This window comes from Fukomys damarensis, unplaced genomic scaffold (assembly GCF_012274545.1).
Source record: "Fukomys damarensis isolate Sample0158 unplaced genomic scaffold, DMR_v1.0_HiC HiC_scaffold_37, whole genome shotgun sequence".
NCBI classification, from domain to species: domain Eukaryota; kingdom Metazoa; phylum Chordata; class Mammalia; order Rodentia; family Bathyergidae; genus Fukomys; species Fukomys damarensis.
The window spans coordinates 8,932,874-8,947,648 of NW_022900949.1; the positions used below are offsets into that span (position 1 = coordinate 8,932,874).

The following is a 14,775-nucleotide window of genomic DNA, read 5'->3' on the forward strand; positions in this document are numbered from 1 at the left end:
GGCGCTGGGTTCACTGACAGGGAGGTAGGGAAAAAAGATTTTGTCCTAAGCTCAGAAAGAAACTCACAGGCTTCTGCCCTGTGCCACATCCCTGAGGCCCAAGGCTGTGGGCATCTGGTCACCGGACTCGGGCACAGGGTGGTGGCACCTGGAGAAGGTTGTGGGGCATGGGGGGGCCGGGGTGACACCGGGAAGTCATCTGAGGCCCGGCACCCGGCTCCTGACTCCTCCTCAGGACCCCCCTTTGGGGCCCACAGAGCTGAGCCCAGAGGCTCGGACCCCGCTCTCCCCCCACAGCATGGCGGCGTCCCAGGGGACATTTGTGGGGATGCCTCATTGTGGGGCCGGGCTTGGCACGTCTGTGTCCTCCCCTCCCTCCGTCCCGGCAGGGTGGTGACAGAGAGGAGCAACACTGGGCCCATGCGCGGGGGGACAGCAGGGTGGGCACAGTGGCCGCTCAAAAGGTTAAAGTCTTCTTTGAAAGAGAAGGGGGACCCAGCTGGACCCTAGGAAAGTAGCATCGGGCTGGGGCTTCCTCCCTGGGAGCCAAGCCTGCCCCGCCGCAGTGCTCAAGTTATAGGCTCCCAGCACCCCCATGGCCAGGCCCTGGGGCAGGGATTCTGTCCCTTCCCCCGCTCTGCAGGGATGCGGAGGCCACACTCGGCCCCACCCGCGCCCCAGCCCGTGTGGCTTTGGGGAGACTGCGCCTCGCCCGGTACAGCCAGGCTCCCCAAAACCCTGGCCCTCCCGGACCAGCCGTAGAGAACAGTGACAGGGAGAGGCCTGAGCCTGCAGCCTGTGCCCTCCGGAGGCCCCGAAGAGGGGCTGGGGCAGCCTGGGCACTGCACTGGCTCGGATCTGCGTCCTGCTCGACAGGCCTGGACGACGGGGGACACAGGGCCTGCTGCCGCGGGAATGCTGGGGAATCACCTCACAGGCAGCATGGGCGACCTGGGCAACCGTCCAGGGACCATCCTGGCTTGGGCCTAGGTTCCGATGGCCATCGGGCCACAGAGCCAGGCAGTTTTCTCTCCATTGTTTGCTGCTGGGATGAACCCTGTGGAGGGGCTGTGGGGACTGTCGGGTCCAGGGCAGTTCTGGGTCTGGGTTACTTAAGGGTTCATGGCAGGTGTGGCTATAGGTAACCCTGGAAGGGTGTGTGTGCAGCCTCTTCCTGCTGCCATCTGTTTCTGTCCTTGTCATGATCCCGCCCCGGCCCCACCCCAGGTCATCTTACATTGCCAGGCTGACGGGAGGGACCCATACGCACACCCTGAGCCTAGTGGGCGTCTCTGTTGTCCTCACACTGAAGGGCCCAGGTCAAAACGATCAAGGGTGATGGGCCCCGGTGTGTCTGGGACAAAGGACCTCATCTCAGAGAGTCCTTACGGTCACTTCAAGATAATTCAGCAACTTTTGGCTGGAGGGGGGGGGGCTCTGGGAGGCTGAGGCAGGAGGGTTTCGAGTTGGAGCCCAGCCTGGACAATTTAAGATCCTGTGTCAAAAAAGTAAAACGGGCCAGGATGTAAACGGGATGGAGCTCAGTGAGAAAACTCTGGGTTCCATCCCTAGTGCTCCCCCCAACCCCAATAAAAGGAAAGCCAACCAGCCAGCCAGCCCGGGGGGTGGGCAGATACGGAAGTGAGGCAGGACCTGCCGGTGCCCCCGCTTTCCAGCCCCACTCCCGGCAAAGTCCTGCAAATCCACGTCTGTGCTGTGGCGGGCGGAGTGACCAATGCCGCGCGCGAGGGTGACACCCCGTAGGCATCTCCCACCCGCCAGGAAACCCCTCTCTCTGCTCCCCAGCCCGGGGGCAGTGGGGGTGCACTCACGATTTCTGAAACGGAAAGGAGAGAATTCTCCCCCCAAAAGAAGCTCGTGACGTCAGCCCTTCACCCCCAGTTTGACCTCTGCTTACAAAAGGAAAAGGATCCCGGCCGCCCGGTGTGGAGGCTTCCCTCGGGCGGCAGGTCTGGAACCACCCTCCTGTCCCCGTGCCTGTCCCCCTCTGCTCTCTGCACCACGGAGAGTTTTCCAAAATTGTCACCACAGCACCGGGCGGCCTGGTTATTCCTCATGGGGGCAGGGCCGGAAGCCACCATCCCTGCTGTGGGGAAGCCCCCCAGGGGTGCCGATGGGTGGGGGGAGGAGGCCCGGCCACCCCGGGAGCGGAGGTGTCACCCCCTCGGGGCAGGCGGGGGGCGCAGGCATTTCGTTTGGGACCCAAAGTTTAGGGGGCTGAGATGTTTTGGTTGATGCCTTGCCGGAGACAGGGCAAGAGACAGACAGACAGACAGACAGGGAGGGAGGGAGAGGGAGAGAGAAGAGCTATAGAATAATGCACGGCTTCTTGTCCTTAAAGGGGTTCTCGGAGGCAGGGACTCCAACCAGCAAGGGGTCGCTCCGCGCGTGCTGCTCGCAGTAACTCATGAGCTCTGATGAAGCTTTGGACACCTGTGTGCGGCACAAGGGGAGAGGGGCGGTGAAGAGCGCTGGGGAGGGCGTGTTCACGGCCCAGGGGCGGGGTCGGCGTGCGTCTCCACGGCGGATGGAGTATTACACGGCCAGGAAGAGGAGCGAGGCCGTGACGCCCGCCACAGCGTGGACAGACCCCGAGGACGCCGTGCTCAGTGAGAGATGCCAGAGACAGAGGACACAGCGTGGGCTCTGTGGACAGGAAACGCCCGGGACAGGGGACTCGGGAAGTGGACTCGGGGGGTGCCAGGGTGCAGTGGGGACGGGGAAGGCTTTGGGGTAATGGGGTGCTCTACACCTAGGTGGAGGCGGTGGTCATACAGCACTGGGAACGTGTTAAACATCACGGGTGGGCCGGGGATTTAGCTCAGCGGCACCGCCCCTGCACTGCAAGCGAAAGGTCCTGAGTTTGATCCCCGGTACTGCAAACAACAACAGGAAAAACAACATCACTGGTGGGGGCTTGGGTGGGGCTCAGTGAACAACTAAATTCAGAGGAAGCGGGCATAGGGGCGCATGCCCGTCATACCAGGGCTCTGAGAGGCTGAGGCAGGAGGATTCCAAGTTTGAATCCAGCCTGAACAACATAGTGAGACCCTGTCTCAAAATAAAAAATAAAAAAGCTGAGGATTTAACTGCCCCTCTCCAGCACTACCTGGGCTTTGGGCTGGGACTGCTGTCCTTGTCCAAGCTGGGGACAGTAGCCTGGGGCCCCTACATTTATAGCAGCTTCTCCTCCCATGGCCCGGACAGTCTGTGGGGGGCACAAAGCTCAGGGGGGACTCTGGCAGGGTTGGGGAAGGGGCTCAGTCCTGACTTCCCAGGGTGCGCGCTGTCACTACCTGTCACTGGGACGGGGGACAGGGCGGGGCTTCTCCTGACATCAGAGGGGGGGTGAGGCCGCTGGCTGGCACAGCTCACAGAGGAAACACTTCAATCCGGCTCCTCTCTCTGTCCCAGGAAGGCTGGGGATGGGGCCCCCACGGGTGTGAGTCTGTCTGTGCCTCCCTGGGAGCGCCTGGGGGACTTGTTCTAACAATCCCAGGTCTGAATGGTTACACGGGGCGGGGGACCAACCACCCTATAGGTCCCTTTATCCAGGTCAAGGGGTGCTCTCTCTCTCTCTCTCTCTCTGTCTCTCTCTCTCTTTTTGTCAAATGTGCTACATGTTGCTAGGAAGGTATTTTTAGATTTCTTTTTCTGTTGCTTTGAGACCAGTCTTCACTATGAAGCCCAGGCTGGCCTCAAACACATGATCCTCCTGCCTCAGCCTCCCAAGTGCTGGGATCACAGGAGTGCGCCACCACGCCGGGCCACAGTGGACATTTAAATGGAGTAGAGAAAGTGGGTGGGCCTTGTCTAGTCAGGTGAAGGCACTCAGTGCAAACACAGGGGCCCCTTCAAGTGGCCTTGGGCTTTGAGAGGCGACCTCAGCTCTTCCCCCGGGTTCCAGCCTGCCCTGCTCTGTACATCTGCGCCCACAGAGAAGCCAAACCCTTAGAGGAAGCCAACGTCTTCGGGTTTCTCTCCAGGTACAGTGTTACCGCCACAGACTCAGGACACGCTCTGGGATTTGTGCAAATGTCACAGAGCACCCTTGCCTAACTGTGGTGGCTCAGCCCGCACCGGTCTGGCCATGCTGCTCGCCGCTGTGCATGAGCTGCCGGCCGGCCCAGTGCCCAGTGAGTGGGGTGTAACCATAGGCAGGCACCATCCCCTCCGTCCACTTGCCCCACTGCTGACCAGCACAGTGGATCTCTGAGGGCAGGGCCACCTGGACTTCTCCCTGGGGCCAGCCTGTCCCCTCTTGCTGCGGGCCACCTGTGTCCTGGCCACGGCCGGTGGGAAGTTCTTGCTGTCCTTAGCCAGATGGGCACAGGTTGGCAAGTGGGCGTTTTGAAAGCTATGAACCCCATTCCGATAGAGGCCATGGTGTCCTGGGGGTGCAGAGGCATTTGAGAGGGGACCTGTGTGAGGCCTGCAGTTTCTGTGGAGACTTCAGAGTCATCAGCACAGCGATGTTTGTCTACACACCGGAATATTACTTGGTCAGGAAGAAGAGCGAGGCCGTGACACTCGACTCTGAGGACGCCGTATTCAGTGAGAGACGCCAGACACAGAGAACACAGCATGGGCTCTGCGGACAGGAAATGCCCGGGACCGGGGAATCCAGAGACAGGAAGTGGATTCGTGGGGGAGGGGACTGGTGGCTGCTTGTGGGGCTTTTGGGGGGTGATGAGACGCTCCGGAACTGGATGGAGGTGGTGGTTACGCAACATCACAAATGCACACGTGCCTCACGCTTAAAGGCGGTGAGCTTCGTGTAAATCTTTATTCCTTAGGGTCCTCTCGGCTACACTGTGAACTTCCTCCTCCTCCTGACCAGGCCTTGAGCAGGAAGTACTGTCCCTTTGTCTTTTTTAGTGCAAAACTCAAACAGGTTTATTGTAAAAAATGCAAACTCTGCGGATGCATAGAAAGCAGCCTGAGAGAAGTCTGGCTCCTCCTTCCCTGGCTGTTTGGTGATTTCGATTGTCACCTGTCCCCTGTCCTTGGCGGGCAAGGGAGCAGCGGAGAAAGAAAGTGCTAGTCTGAGGGCGGGCATGAGCACGGCCCAGCTGGTCCCGCCCCTGTGCTCACAAAGCCTGTGCCACAAGAACTCGACATGCAGCTGTTCTGTCAGCTTCCGCCTTCTGCTCAGAGAGGCCAAGCAAGTGGCTCGGGGTCACACAGCAAACCCCCATCCTGCAGCTGGGCCCCACTTTGCAGAGGGCCTGCTGGGAGCCAGGCGTGCCCTTGGTGTCTGCCCTCCTCCCTCTGTCCCCGCTGTCACTGGGGGCCTGGCTCACCTTGATGCGCTCTATTCCGGCTTCGATCCGCAGCTGCTCCACCAGCTTCCGGGCCTGTGCTACATTGTTAGTGGCTGACATCGTCGGCCATCAGTTTGGGCCCCCGGCGTCCAGAGAGCTGTGGGGTGAGCGGAGGGACGTGAGCCAGCCGCTGGGGTCCCAGGTAGTGGCCCAAGGATGAGACCCGCGCCCAGGCCGAGCTGTCGCAGCAGTGTTGGTGGCCACAGCGTCCCCGGCAGAGGAGGTGCGGTGGACAGGGCAGGGTTTCTCCTCCCCTCCCTAGCGGGGACTGGGACAGTCGCCCTTTCTCTGCCTCGAAGCTGCACCCCACGAACCTGTAGCATTTTGTAACGGTCAACCGCATGACAGGCGCAGAGCTCAGGACTCAGGGTCTCTGCAGCCCCAGCTCCCCCTCCCGGTCTCCTCCCTGGGGTGAGGTGGCCGGGCCCAGCCTGGACAGGGGAGCAGAGGGCCGAGCTGGGCTGCCCCCGGGTGGGGCTCCAGCCAGAGCCCTCGCTCTCCTTCCCTTCTCAGAGCAGCGCAGGGAGGGGGCCGGGTAAGAAACTGCAAGGGCCCTACTGGGGCCCCGGGGCTGTGACAGTGGCTTAAGACAGCAGAAATTCATCTGCCCACAGCCTGGACCCCAGAGGCCGAGCCATAGTTACGTGCAGGGCCTTGCTGACTCCGGGGGCTGGAGGACCCCTTCCGGCCTCCCCAGAGTCTGGGGCTCCAGCTGTCCCTCGGCTGTGACCACACCACCGACTCCTCTCACCGCTGTCTCTTCTGCGTACAAATCTCCCTCTTCTTCTAGGATGGGGGTGGAAGGGATGGAACCCAGGGCCTTTGAATTGAGCTCCATCCCAGGCCCTTTTACTCACATTTTATTTTGAGACAGGGTCTCTCTGAGTCACTAAAGAAGCCCAGGCTGGGCTTGCACTTGCAATCGTCCTGCCTCGGCCTCCCACACTGCAGGCTTGACAGTGTGGAATTTAAAGCAATGCTAGAGAGGGTCTGGGTATCTCTATGGGGACCACTGGGTTCCCAACCGTGTTGGCACCCTGGCATAGTAGGGAGCTACGATTTGACACCTACCCATCCAGGGTACGTCCTGCAGTGCCTTGTGATAGCTTCTCCTGCGAATCCCAGCTCTCACCTTATCCCAAATCTCTGGAAGACACTCAGATGTTCTTTCTCACAGTTTGTCTTTTAAGGAATGTTAAACAAATGGAACCGCACAGAGTGTAGCCTTTTGGGATTGATGACCTCTCTCAGCCTGTTGCATGTGTCAGTGGCTTTGCTTTTTCCACCCAGGAGATGGACCACAGCTGGTGAAAACATCCACCTGAGCAGGTGTGGCGGCACACATCTGTCTTCCTAGCCCTCTAGGAGGCTGAGCCAAGAGGATCCCAAGTTCAAGCCCAGCCTGGATGATTTAGTGAGAGCCCCGCCTCAGGAAAAAAAAAAAAAAAAAAAGATCTAGGGATGCAGGGGTGCAACTCAGTGCAAAGGCCCTGGGTTCAGTCACTCATACTGCATAGAGAAATCAACTTGCACAAGATTTGAGGGTCAACTCAAGTTTTTATCTATCACAAGTATAGATGCTGTTAACATTCACGTGGTCATGTGGCTTTTTTTTTTTTCTTTTTCTTTTGGTACCGAGGATCGAACTCGGGTCCTTGCACTTGCGGGGCAGGCAGTGGAACCACTGAGCTAAATCCCCAGCCTGTCGTGTGGCTTCTTTATTCCTCTGGGATAAACACTGAGACGTGCAGTCACTTGGTCAGGTAGTATGTGGGGTTTGTGTGTGTGTAAAGAAACTGTTTAGCTGAGAATGGTGGCACACATCTGTAATCGCAGCTCTCAGGAGGCTGAGACAGGAGGATCTCTGTGAGTTTGAGGCCAGCTGGGGCTGCACAGTGAGTTCAAGGCCAACCTGAACTACACAGGGAGACCCTGTCTCAGTAAATAAGATTCAAACCTCCTGAAGAATGGCGGGACCACTTTATGTTTCCACCAGCAGTGGATGAAGGAAGGTAATTTACTTCTCTAATTGAGTTATACAGATCTTTTCTGTTGCTTTAGGAGATGAAAATTCTATTTCTTGCATCTCATTTTTATTTGACGAGCACTAACCCAGGGCCTCTCAACCAGGGGTGATTCTTGCCCTCCCCGGGACACCAGGTGACAGTTATCTGGGGACACGTGTGTGGTGGGCCGAGGCCAGGGACCCTGCTCAACACCCTGCAGTGCCTGGGCTGTGCCGCAGAACATGCCGGGCACAGCTCGGTGGGTGTTTTGCAGGCCCGGCGTGAGGGCTGTGGGGAGCCAGGTCTGGAGTCCCAAGAGCCCAATCCACGCAGGGCAGACGCACAGCCAGTTAATTATGCAGCTTCCAGTGTCTGTCATTAACGCCTGACATCGCTGTCTGCTTTGTAGCCGGCTGAGCTGGGTAGCCGCAGACAAGTAAAGACAGAGTTCAGATTCTGGAAAAATTCCTACTTGGCCATGGATCTCCGGGGAATGCTGTGGAGGGCGGAGCCGATCTCCACCCCACAGAGGCAGGATTCCTTTACCCTGCACGGAGGAGCCCTGGACCGGGTCAGGGAGCCGGGAGATGGGCTGGGGCTGGGGCTGGTGAGAGAAATGCTCTCCGTATAAAAGGGAGATGGAGCTGGGCTTCTGTCTTCCCAGCCTTCTGGGAGGCTGAGGCAGGAGGATCGCACATTCCAGTGCAATTTAGCAAGACCCTGTCTCACACACACACACACACACACACCCACCCCTGCGATGAAGATCAGAGTAGGAAGCCCCTTGTGTTTTTCTTGACATCCTGGTATTGAGACTGACCACAGTCTGACACAATGTTACTATGAGCATGGCTGGGTGAAAGATACACAGAATTTCTCTGTTATTTGTTGTTACAAGTGGATGCCGATCACAGTTTGAGTTTAGAAAAAAATCCTTTGGCCCCGCGCTGGCTGCCTGGGAGGCGGGCAGACATCCAGCGCCTTCCCTTCAGGGGCAGGAAAGTCGGTGTGGGCGCCGGAGCACAGGCCATGTGGGCTACAGGGATCTGATTCAACACTGGCTTCAAAGCGGCCACACAGCACCCAGCACAGGGAAAACCGCCCTGGCCTCGGCTTAAAATACCTAAATTACTCAGCGCTAAATATAGACCTGGGCAGGGGACAAACGGGTTGGCCCTATGGCTGTTTTCCTTGGAAGCCAGTGGAGGGGTCCTAGTCAGCATCCAGAGGTGGCCCCTAGGACTCCAGGACCCCACTGTCCCCGCAGCCAGCCCAGAGACAGAGGCTCCCAGCCAGCCGGGCGCAGTCTGCATGCGTGTTTGTGTGTGCACGCGTTTGTTTCTGTGTGAATGTGTGTTCATGTGTGCATGTGTCCGAGTGCAAGGGTACTGTGAACGTCTGTGTGCTTCCCTGCGTGTGCACGTGAGCACGAGCAGGTCTGTTCATGTGGGCCTGAGTGCGAATTCTGCGCATCGCAGCAGTGTGTGCGTGTGATGGGCGTGCCAGTGTGTGTATGCACACAGGGGCATGAGTGGGTCTGCAGTGGGCGCACACCCAGGTCTGTGCCTGTGTGTTGGCATAAAACTTGCTGTGTGTAAGGTGTCTGTCTGCGTGTTGGCGTGTGCCTGAGTGTGAGCGTGCCGTGTGCATGTGTGTGTACCTGTATGTGCGTGAGTGCAGGGATCTGCACGTGCACCTGCTCGTGCTGAGCAGCTGTGATTCAGACACCCGTTGCGTCACCTGCATACCATGCTGCCACTTCCTGATGTCCCGCCGTGGCTGGTAACCCTGGCTGGTCCCTGACTCATGGGCCAGCCATGCCCGCACCGAAGACCAAGTCAGCACCAGCAAAACACTCAGCGGTGGCTCTGAGTCAGTGGGCACATCCTCCCCACAGCGGCCGTGGGGCTGCGAGTGGCACCACTCTGCCTGAGCCAGGCCTGCCTGGACGAGCGGAGCTCTGGGCCTGGCGCACATGGCAGAGGCCCCCCGTCTGGTGCTGGGTCCAGATGCGGCCGCAGCCTCCCGTTGGGCAGGTCCAGGCTTGGCGAGGCCCGGGCATGACCTGGGGTTGAGGTTTTCACAGATGCCGCCAGGCCCTGTGCTGGCCCCGAGCTGAAGGCCAGGGAGCTGCACCCTGAGCTCAGCTGGGTCCTGCAGGGTCACAGGGGTGGGGTGGGGAGGAGGGGACCGAAGCAGGGTGCAGTGCGCCCAGCGCCAGGTAGAAAGAGCTGGGCGGAGACACAGGCTGGAGCTAGGGGGTCGGGCGGGACCTGGGGCTGGGTGTGCAGAACGTTTGGGTCACTCAGAGCCCCCTCAGCTCCCACACCAGACCCAGCCGTCGTCGTCGTGGGCGTCCTGGGTCCCGCTGCATCCCTGGCCTACACCCGCTCTCCGCCAGGAGCTCCCCAGGGGTGGTTTCATGTACATAGCCATGGATGAAAACCCAAAATATACAAGTTAGAGGCAAACAGCACCCAGCCTTCTCCATCCCAGAGGGGTTACCTAGCAACCAAAGCCACAGAGAGAGTCCAGATGATTGAGAACTATGATCCCGGACCAATACCTCAAATTTCAGGACAAACACCAATAAAACGAAAGGCCAAGCCTACTGACCCGGGAAATATTACCGAGACAAGCGCGTCAAAAGATGATCTCTTTATGGTGACAGTGCCTTCGCAGGTCCCACTCAGAAGGCAAGAAATGGGACGAATGCAAACAATTCATATATAAAGTCATTCAGATGAGCCAGTTGAGGCGGTGCACACCTGCCATCCCAGCTACTTGGGAGGCTGAGGCAGGAGGATCGCAAGTTCAAGTCCACCCCAGGCAACTTACTGAGACCTTGTCTCAAGGTAGAATTAAAAAGGGCTGGGCCGGGGATTTAGCTCAGTGGTTCTGCCACCTGCTTCGCGAGTGCAAGGTCCTGAGTTCAATCCCTGGTACCCCCAAAACAAGGCTGTGGCTTAGTGGTGAGCACTTTCCTAGCATGTGCATGACCCTGGGATCCATCCCTAGCCTTGGGAAAAAACACCCCCAAAACCCAAATAAACAACAACAACAACAACAAAACTCCAGCCAGGTATCACTGAACCAGTAAATAACAGAATTAGCAAAGAACCTCACTAGCGGTTGTGGGAAGCACATCAGTCAGGCTACAATTTTATTTACCTGTGACCTGTGAAACTGGACAAAGATTATTGTCTGTAATCCCAGCACTCGGGAGGCTGAGGCAGGAGGATCACTGTGAGTTCAAGACCGGCCTGGGCTACATAGTGAGTTCTAGGTCAGTCTCCACTACGTAGTGAGACCCTATCTCAAAAAACCAAAAAACCAAACAAAACAGAACAAAACAAAACAAAAAAACATTCAGGTGCAGGTTTTGGTGGGAATATCGATTTCTAGTCTACGTCTTCTGGGTGAATTCTTTGGTGTGAGATATCTAACTCATAGGGCAGGTGTACGTTTAACTTTATAAGTTCACTTTATCAGTGTAACTTTATAAGTTAAATATCTTTTCAGTTTTCAAAACCACTGCACTCTTTTGTATTCTTACCAGCAATAAATATGACACAAAATGGTTTTATTTGTTTGTTTTTGGTTCTTGTTTTGCAGTGCGTGGCTTTCACACTGAGCTACATCCTCAGCCCTTTGTGTTATTTGTTTGTTTGTTTGTTTGTTTTTTAATTGAGACAGGATCTTGCTAAGTTGCCCAGGCTGGGCTCAAAATTAGGATCCTCCTGCCTCAGCTTCCTAGAGTGCTGGGATGACAGGCGTGTGCCACTGCATCTATCAGTTTCTATTGATGTCCAGGGCCGCCCCACCCTGCCAGGGGACCCTCAAGTGCACACCCATCCCCTGGAGGGCCTTGGCCATCAGGTCTATGGGGACATGGGCCACTGTTCACCGGCCCGGCCCAGAGTCCCTGGCCTGAGTAGCCCTCCCTCTGTTGTGACAAGCACGCGGTTGATCCCCAACCCCCGGGGGCAGAGTCCCGAGGCCTTTCTGAGCTCCCTTATCGGCAGAAGCCACCTGAAGGAGGTTTGCAGGTGAAATGGGAACGGTTTGAACCTGGCTGACCTCCTGACCCGAGCAAAGGCACCGAATAAAAACAGAAACTGGTTGTGAAATAGGGGTCGATTTTTCAGCACACCAAGTCCCCTCCCGGCAGCGGTGAGGCAGGCGCTGGGATGCTGGGGGGATGGGTCTCTTGTCTGGGCTTGGGAATGCGGGTCCCCAAAACCAGCAGCACGCGAGGGCCCTCTTTCGGGGCCTGGTGACAACCGCCAAACACAAACACAGCTGCTGAGAGCAGGACTGCGTGGCACCCAGCGAAGGTGGAAGGGCCGGTTTGCTGCGAGCCGTTGGGAAACCGTCCTGCTTTCACCACGGCCAAGCCGCTGCGACTGGAGCAGGAGGAGGAGGAGGAGGAGGAGGGAGGCCCGGCAGGTGCAGAGAAGTTGCCACAGCCCACCTGACTCCGGGGCTGGAGCTGACGACAGACCGACGTCTTACAAATCGGAATGGACGAAGTTAGCAACGAGGCCAGAAACCAGGCGTGTAAAATCCTCCATCTCTGTGCTGTCTCACTTAATGCATGAATTAAAACCAATCCCTTCCGGGCCTGAGCCCTGAAAGAAACGGCAAGGCGAGAGAGCTGCGAGCTCTATAGGTTCTGAGCACCCGCGGTGATTTAGTCACACTGGGTCCCTTACCTCGGCCTTCATGACCCTGCTTAGAAGCAAAAGTCCTTTGGCGAACCTGAGTCGCACAAACTGGCTTCCACAAACATTCAGGTGCAGGAGAGAGCTGAGCTCATCCCAGGGACCCTGCTCCCAGGGGCTGAAGGCCAGGTGCCAGTCCCTGAAGGTGGAGCACCGGTACATTTCCAGAAATAGACAACCTGGCGTCCGTTCCTGGCTGTGCTCCCTACTTGGGTCTTGGCTCCATCTAACAGAAAGTAAGGGCCTCACTCCGAAGGCTGGGGTCCCACCTGCAATTCTGTGGCCCTGGCGTGGAGGTGACCGACACCGAAGTTGACCTAAGCCACTTGAACTTTGGACAAAACTTGCTATCTTCAGATTCTGCCTTGCACAACAGCCCTCAGCTGATAAGGTCAAAGTCTCCTGCCGGCTGCAACTGGAGAAGCTGGACAGAAAAACGCAAAGATCTGCTGGAGGGTCAGTGGGGTGGCGAAGAATTTCCAGCCAGGATCTGGGGGGCCCATGGCTGCCCTGGCCTCGCGTCTGACCTTGGGGCTCCTTTTGTCCAGGTGGGCAATCTGCTGAGAAGCTGTCTTCTCTGTATGGACCTCTTCTGGCTATGGAGAAGGCGGGGGACAGGAAGTGGTGAGGGGAGAGAGCTTGATGGAGTCCCCCTTGGGGAGCTGGAATGACTTGGCAATGCCAGGATAAGGGTGAACAGGACACAGGTGCCACCACTGTGACTTCAGTTGGGTTCGCAATCATCTCAACCGCTGGTACTGGATTGAGGTGATCATAAACTGCTAGTGGCCCTAGATTCTGGACAAATATAAACACAATCCCTCTCTGGAGAAAAACAGCATCATCCCGGGCCTTGGATTATTTCTATACCCAAACTGGCAACCTGGCTCCAAATGAAAACTAACCAGGCATACACGGTGACAAGACCGTATGAATGAAAACTAGCAGAAAAAACAAACACGCAAACGCACAGGTAATCTGGACAGCGTCCCGCCTTGGGATTCCGTACCCCAAGCTGACCGAGGTGTTAAAATAATTGTGTTAATTCTGTGAGAGGAGAGAAAAAGATGACATTATACTCTGGGCAGCAAATTGGTAACATTAAGTGGGGGGCAGGAACCCTGTGGACATGGGCAAAATGCAAATATCTGAAAACTATGATATCTGAAGTGTAAGAACTCAGTGGGAGAAATGGAAGTGAGTAAGATATAGCAGAGAGAAATATCCAAAACGAAGACCAAGACAAAGGGGAAGAAACTACAGAGGATGGGGCAAGAGACAGATGGGCTTCATGGGTCTAACATGCGTGCCACTGAAATTCCAGAAGAAGGGACGGGAGAAGCCGGCAGAATCATCTTACAGAAATTCTCCCAACCGGAGAGGTTCAAGAAGCTCCTGAACCTCAGGCAGGACAAACATTTTACAAACTGCATAGAAATGTTCAGTGTGTACATGGAAAGGGCTCACTGGCTACTCATGAAGGGAATATACAAACTGAAACTGTAACAAGAGCTGCTTCATAAAGACCAGGACCCAAGCCGAGTGTGGGGGGCGCACGCCTGTCATCCCAGCACGTGGGAGGCTGAGGCAGGAGGATTGCTGTGAGTTCAAGACCAGCCTGGGCTACATAGTAAGTTCCAGGTCAGTCTCAACTACAGAGTGAGACCCTGTCTCAACAAACAAACAAACAAACAAAAAAAGACCAGGAGGCTTAAAATAAAAAGATGGACACCCCTACATACTGGGGAGCGTGTAGATCACCCGGAACCCTCCTGCAGTACTGATGGGAGGGGGAAATGACACAGCCCACTGGAGGAGTCGGCCCAGCCATTTCATTGAAGGCTAAACACATACCTACACTATGATCCAGCATCTCCACTCCCGCAGGATTCACCCAAGATAAATAAAAACATAGCTCCACAAAAGGACTGGTACAGGATGTTCATAAGTCTTTGTGCATGACCACAAAACCTGGAGACAGCCCCAATGTCTGTCAACAAGGCAGTACTCAAATAAACAGTGCTGATGTGTGCAATGGAATATTACTGTGCTGTGAAAAAAGAACAAATTCACAACAGATGAAGCAATGTGCATGATCCCAAGAACATGTTGTTAAGCAAACGAAGCCAGGTATTAAAGGTATATGTTAGATGATGGTGATGGAAACGTTGTGTGTCCGGAATGGCCTTGAACTCTTAGGCTCAAGGGATCCTCCTGCCTCAGCCTCCCACACAGTTGGAACAAGAGGCATGTATCTGATTTTAAATAACCTTTTCCTTTTTCTTTGGAAGAGTTAAAAAAAAAAAACAGGGTCTCACTATGTAGTTTGGGATGGCCTTGGACTTACTATGCAGCTGAAGCTGGTCTTGAACTCACAGTGATTTTCCTGCCTCAGCCTCCTGAGTGCTGGGATTACAGGCGTGTGCCACCATACTCGGCTTCCTTTTTTGTTGTTGTTGTTTTGTTTTTTGTTTTTTGAGATAGGGTCTCACTATGTAGTTGAGACTGACCTGGAACTCACTATGTAGCCCAGGCTGGTCTTGAACTCACAGCGATCCTCCTGCCTCAGCCTCCCGAGTGCTGGGATGACAGGTGTGCGCCACCATGCCCGGCTTTTTTTTTTTTTTAGACAGGGTCTTGCTGTGTATTCAGGCTGGCCTTGAAATTACTAGGTAGCCCAGGGTTGCCTGGAACTTGTGG

At 56.1% G+C, this 14,775-nt stretch overlaps 1 protein-coding gene across 2 annotated transcripts in view; it reads right to left on the bottom strand.

The window, feature by feature from the left end:
* Positions 1-521: 521 nt before the first annotated feature.
* Positions 522-14,775, bottom strand: part of Gng7 (G protein subunit gamma 7) — a 65,330-nt gene continuing 51,076 nt past the window's right edge. For both annotated transcript variants that reach the window (XM_010634833.1, XM_010634834.2), the window contains exons 3-4: positions 5,325-5,442; positions 522-2,454 (exon numbers count right to left, since the gene is read on the bottom strand). In XM_010634833.1, coding sequence (XP_010633135.1) covers positions 2,329-2,454; positions 5,325-5,405 — 207 coding nt within the window. In that variant the 5' untranslated portion in view covers positions 5,406-5,442 and the 3' untranslated portion in view covers positions 522-2,328. The remainder of the gene's footprint in view (positions 2,455-5,324; positions 5,443-14,775) is intronic.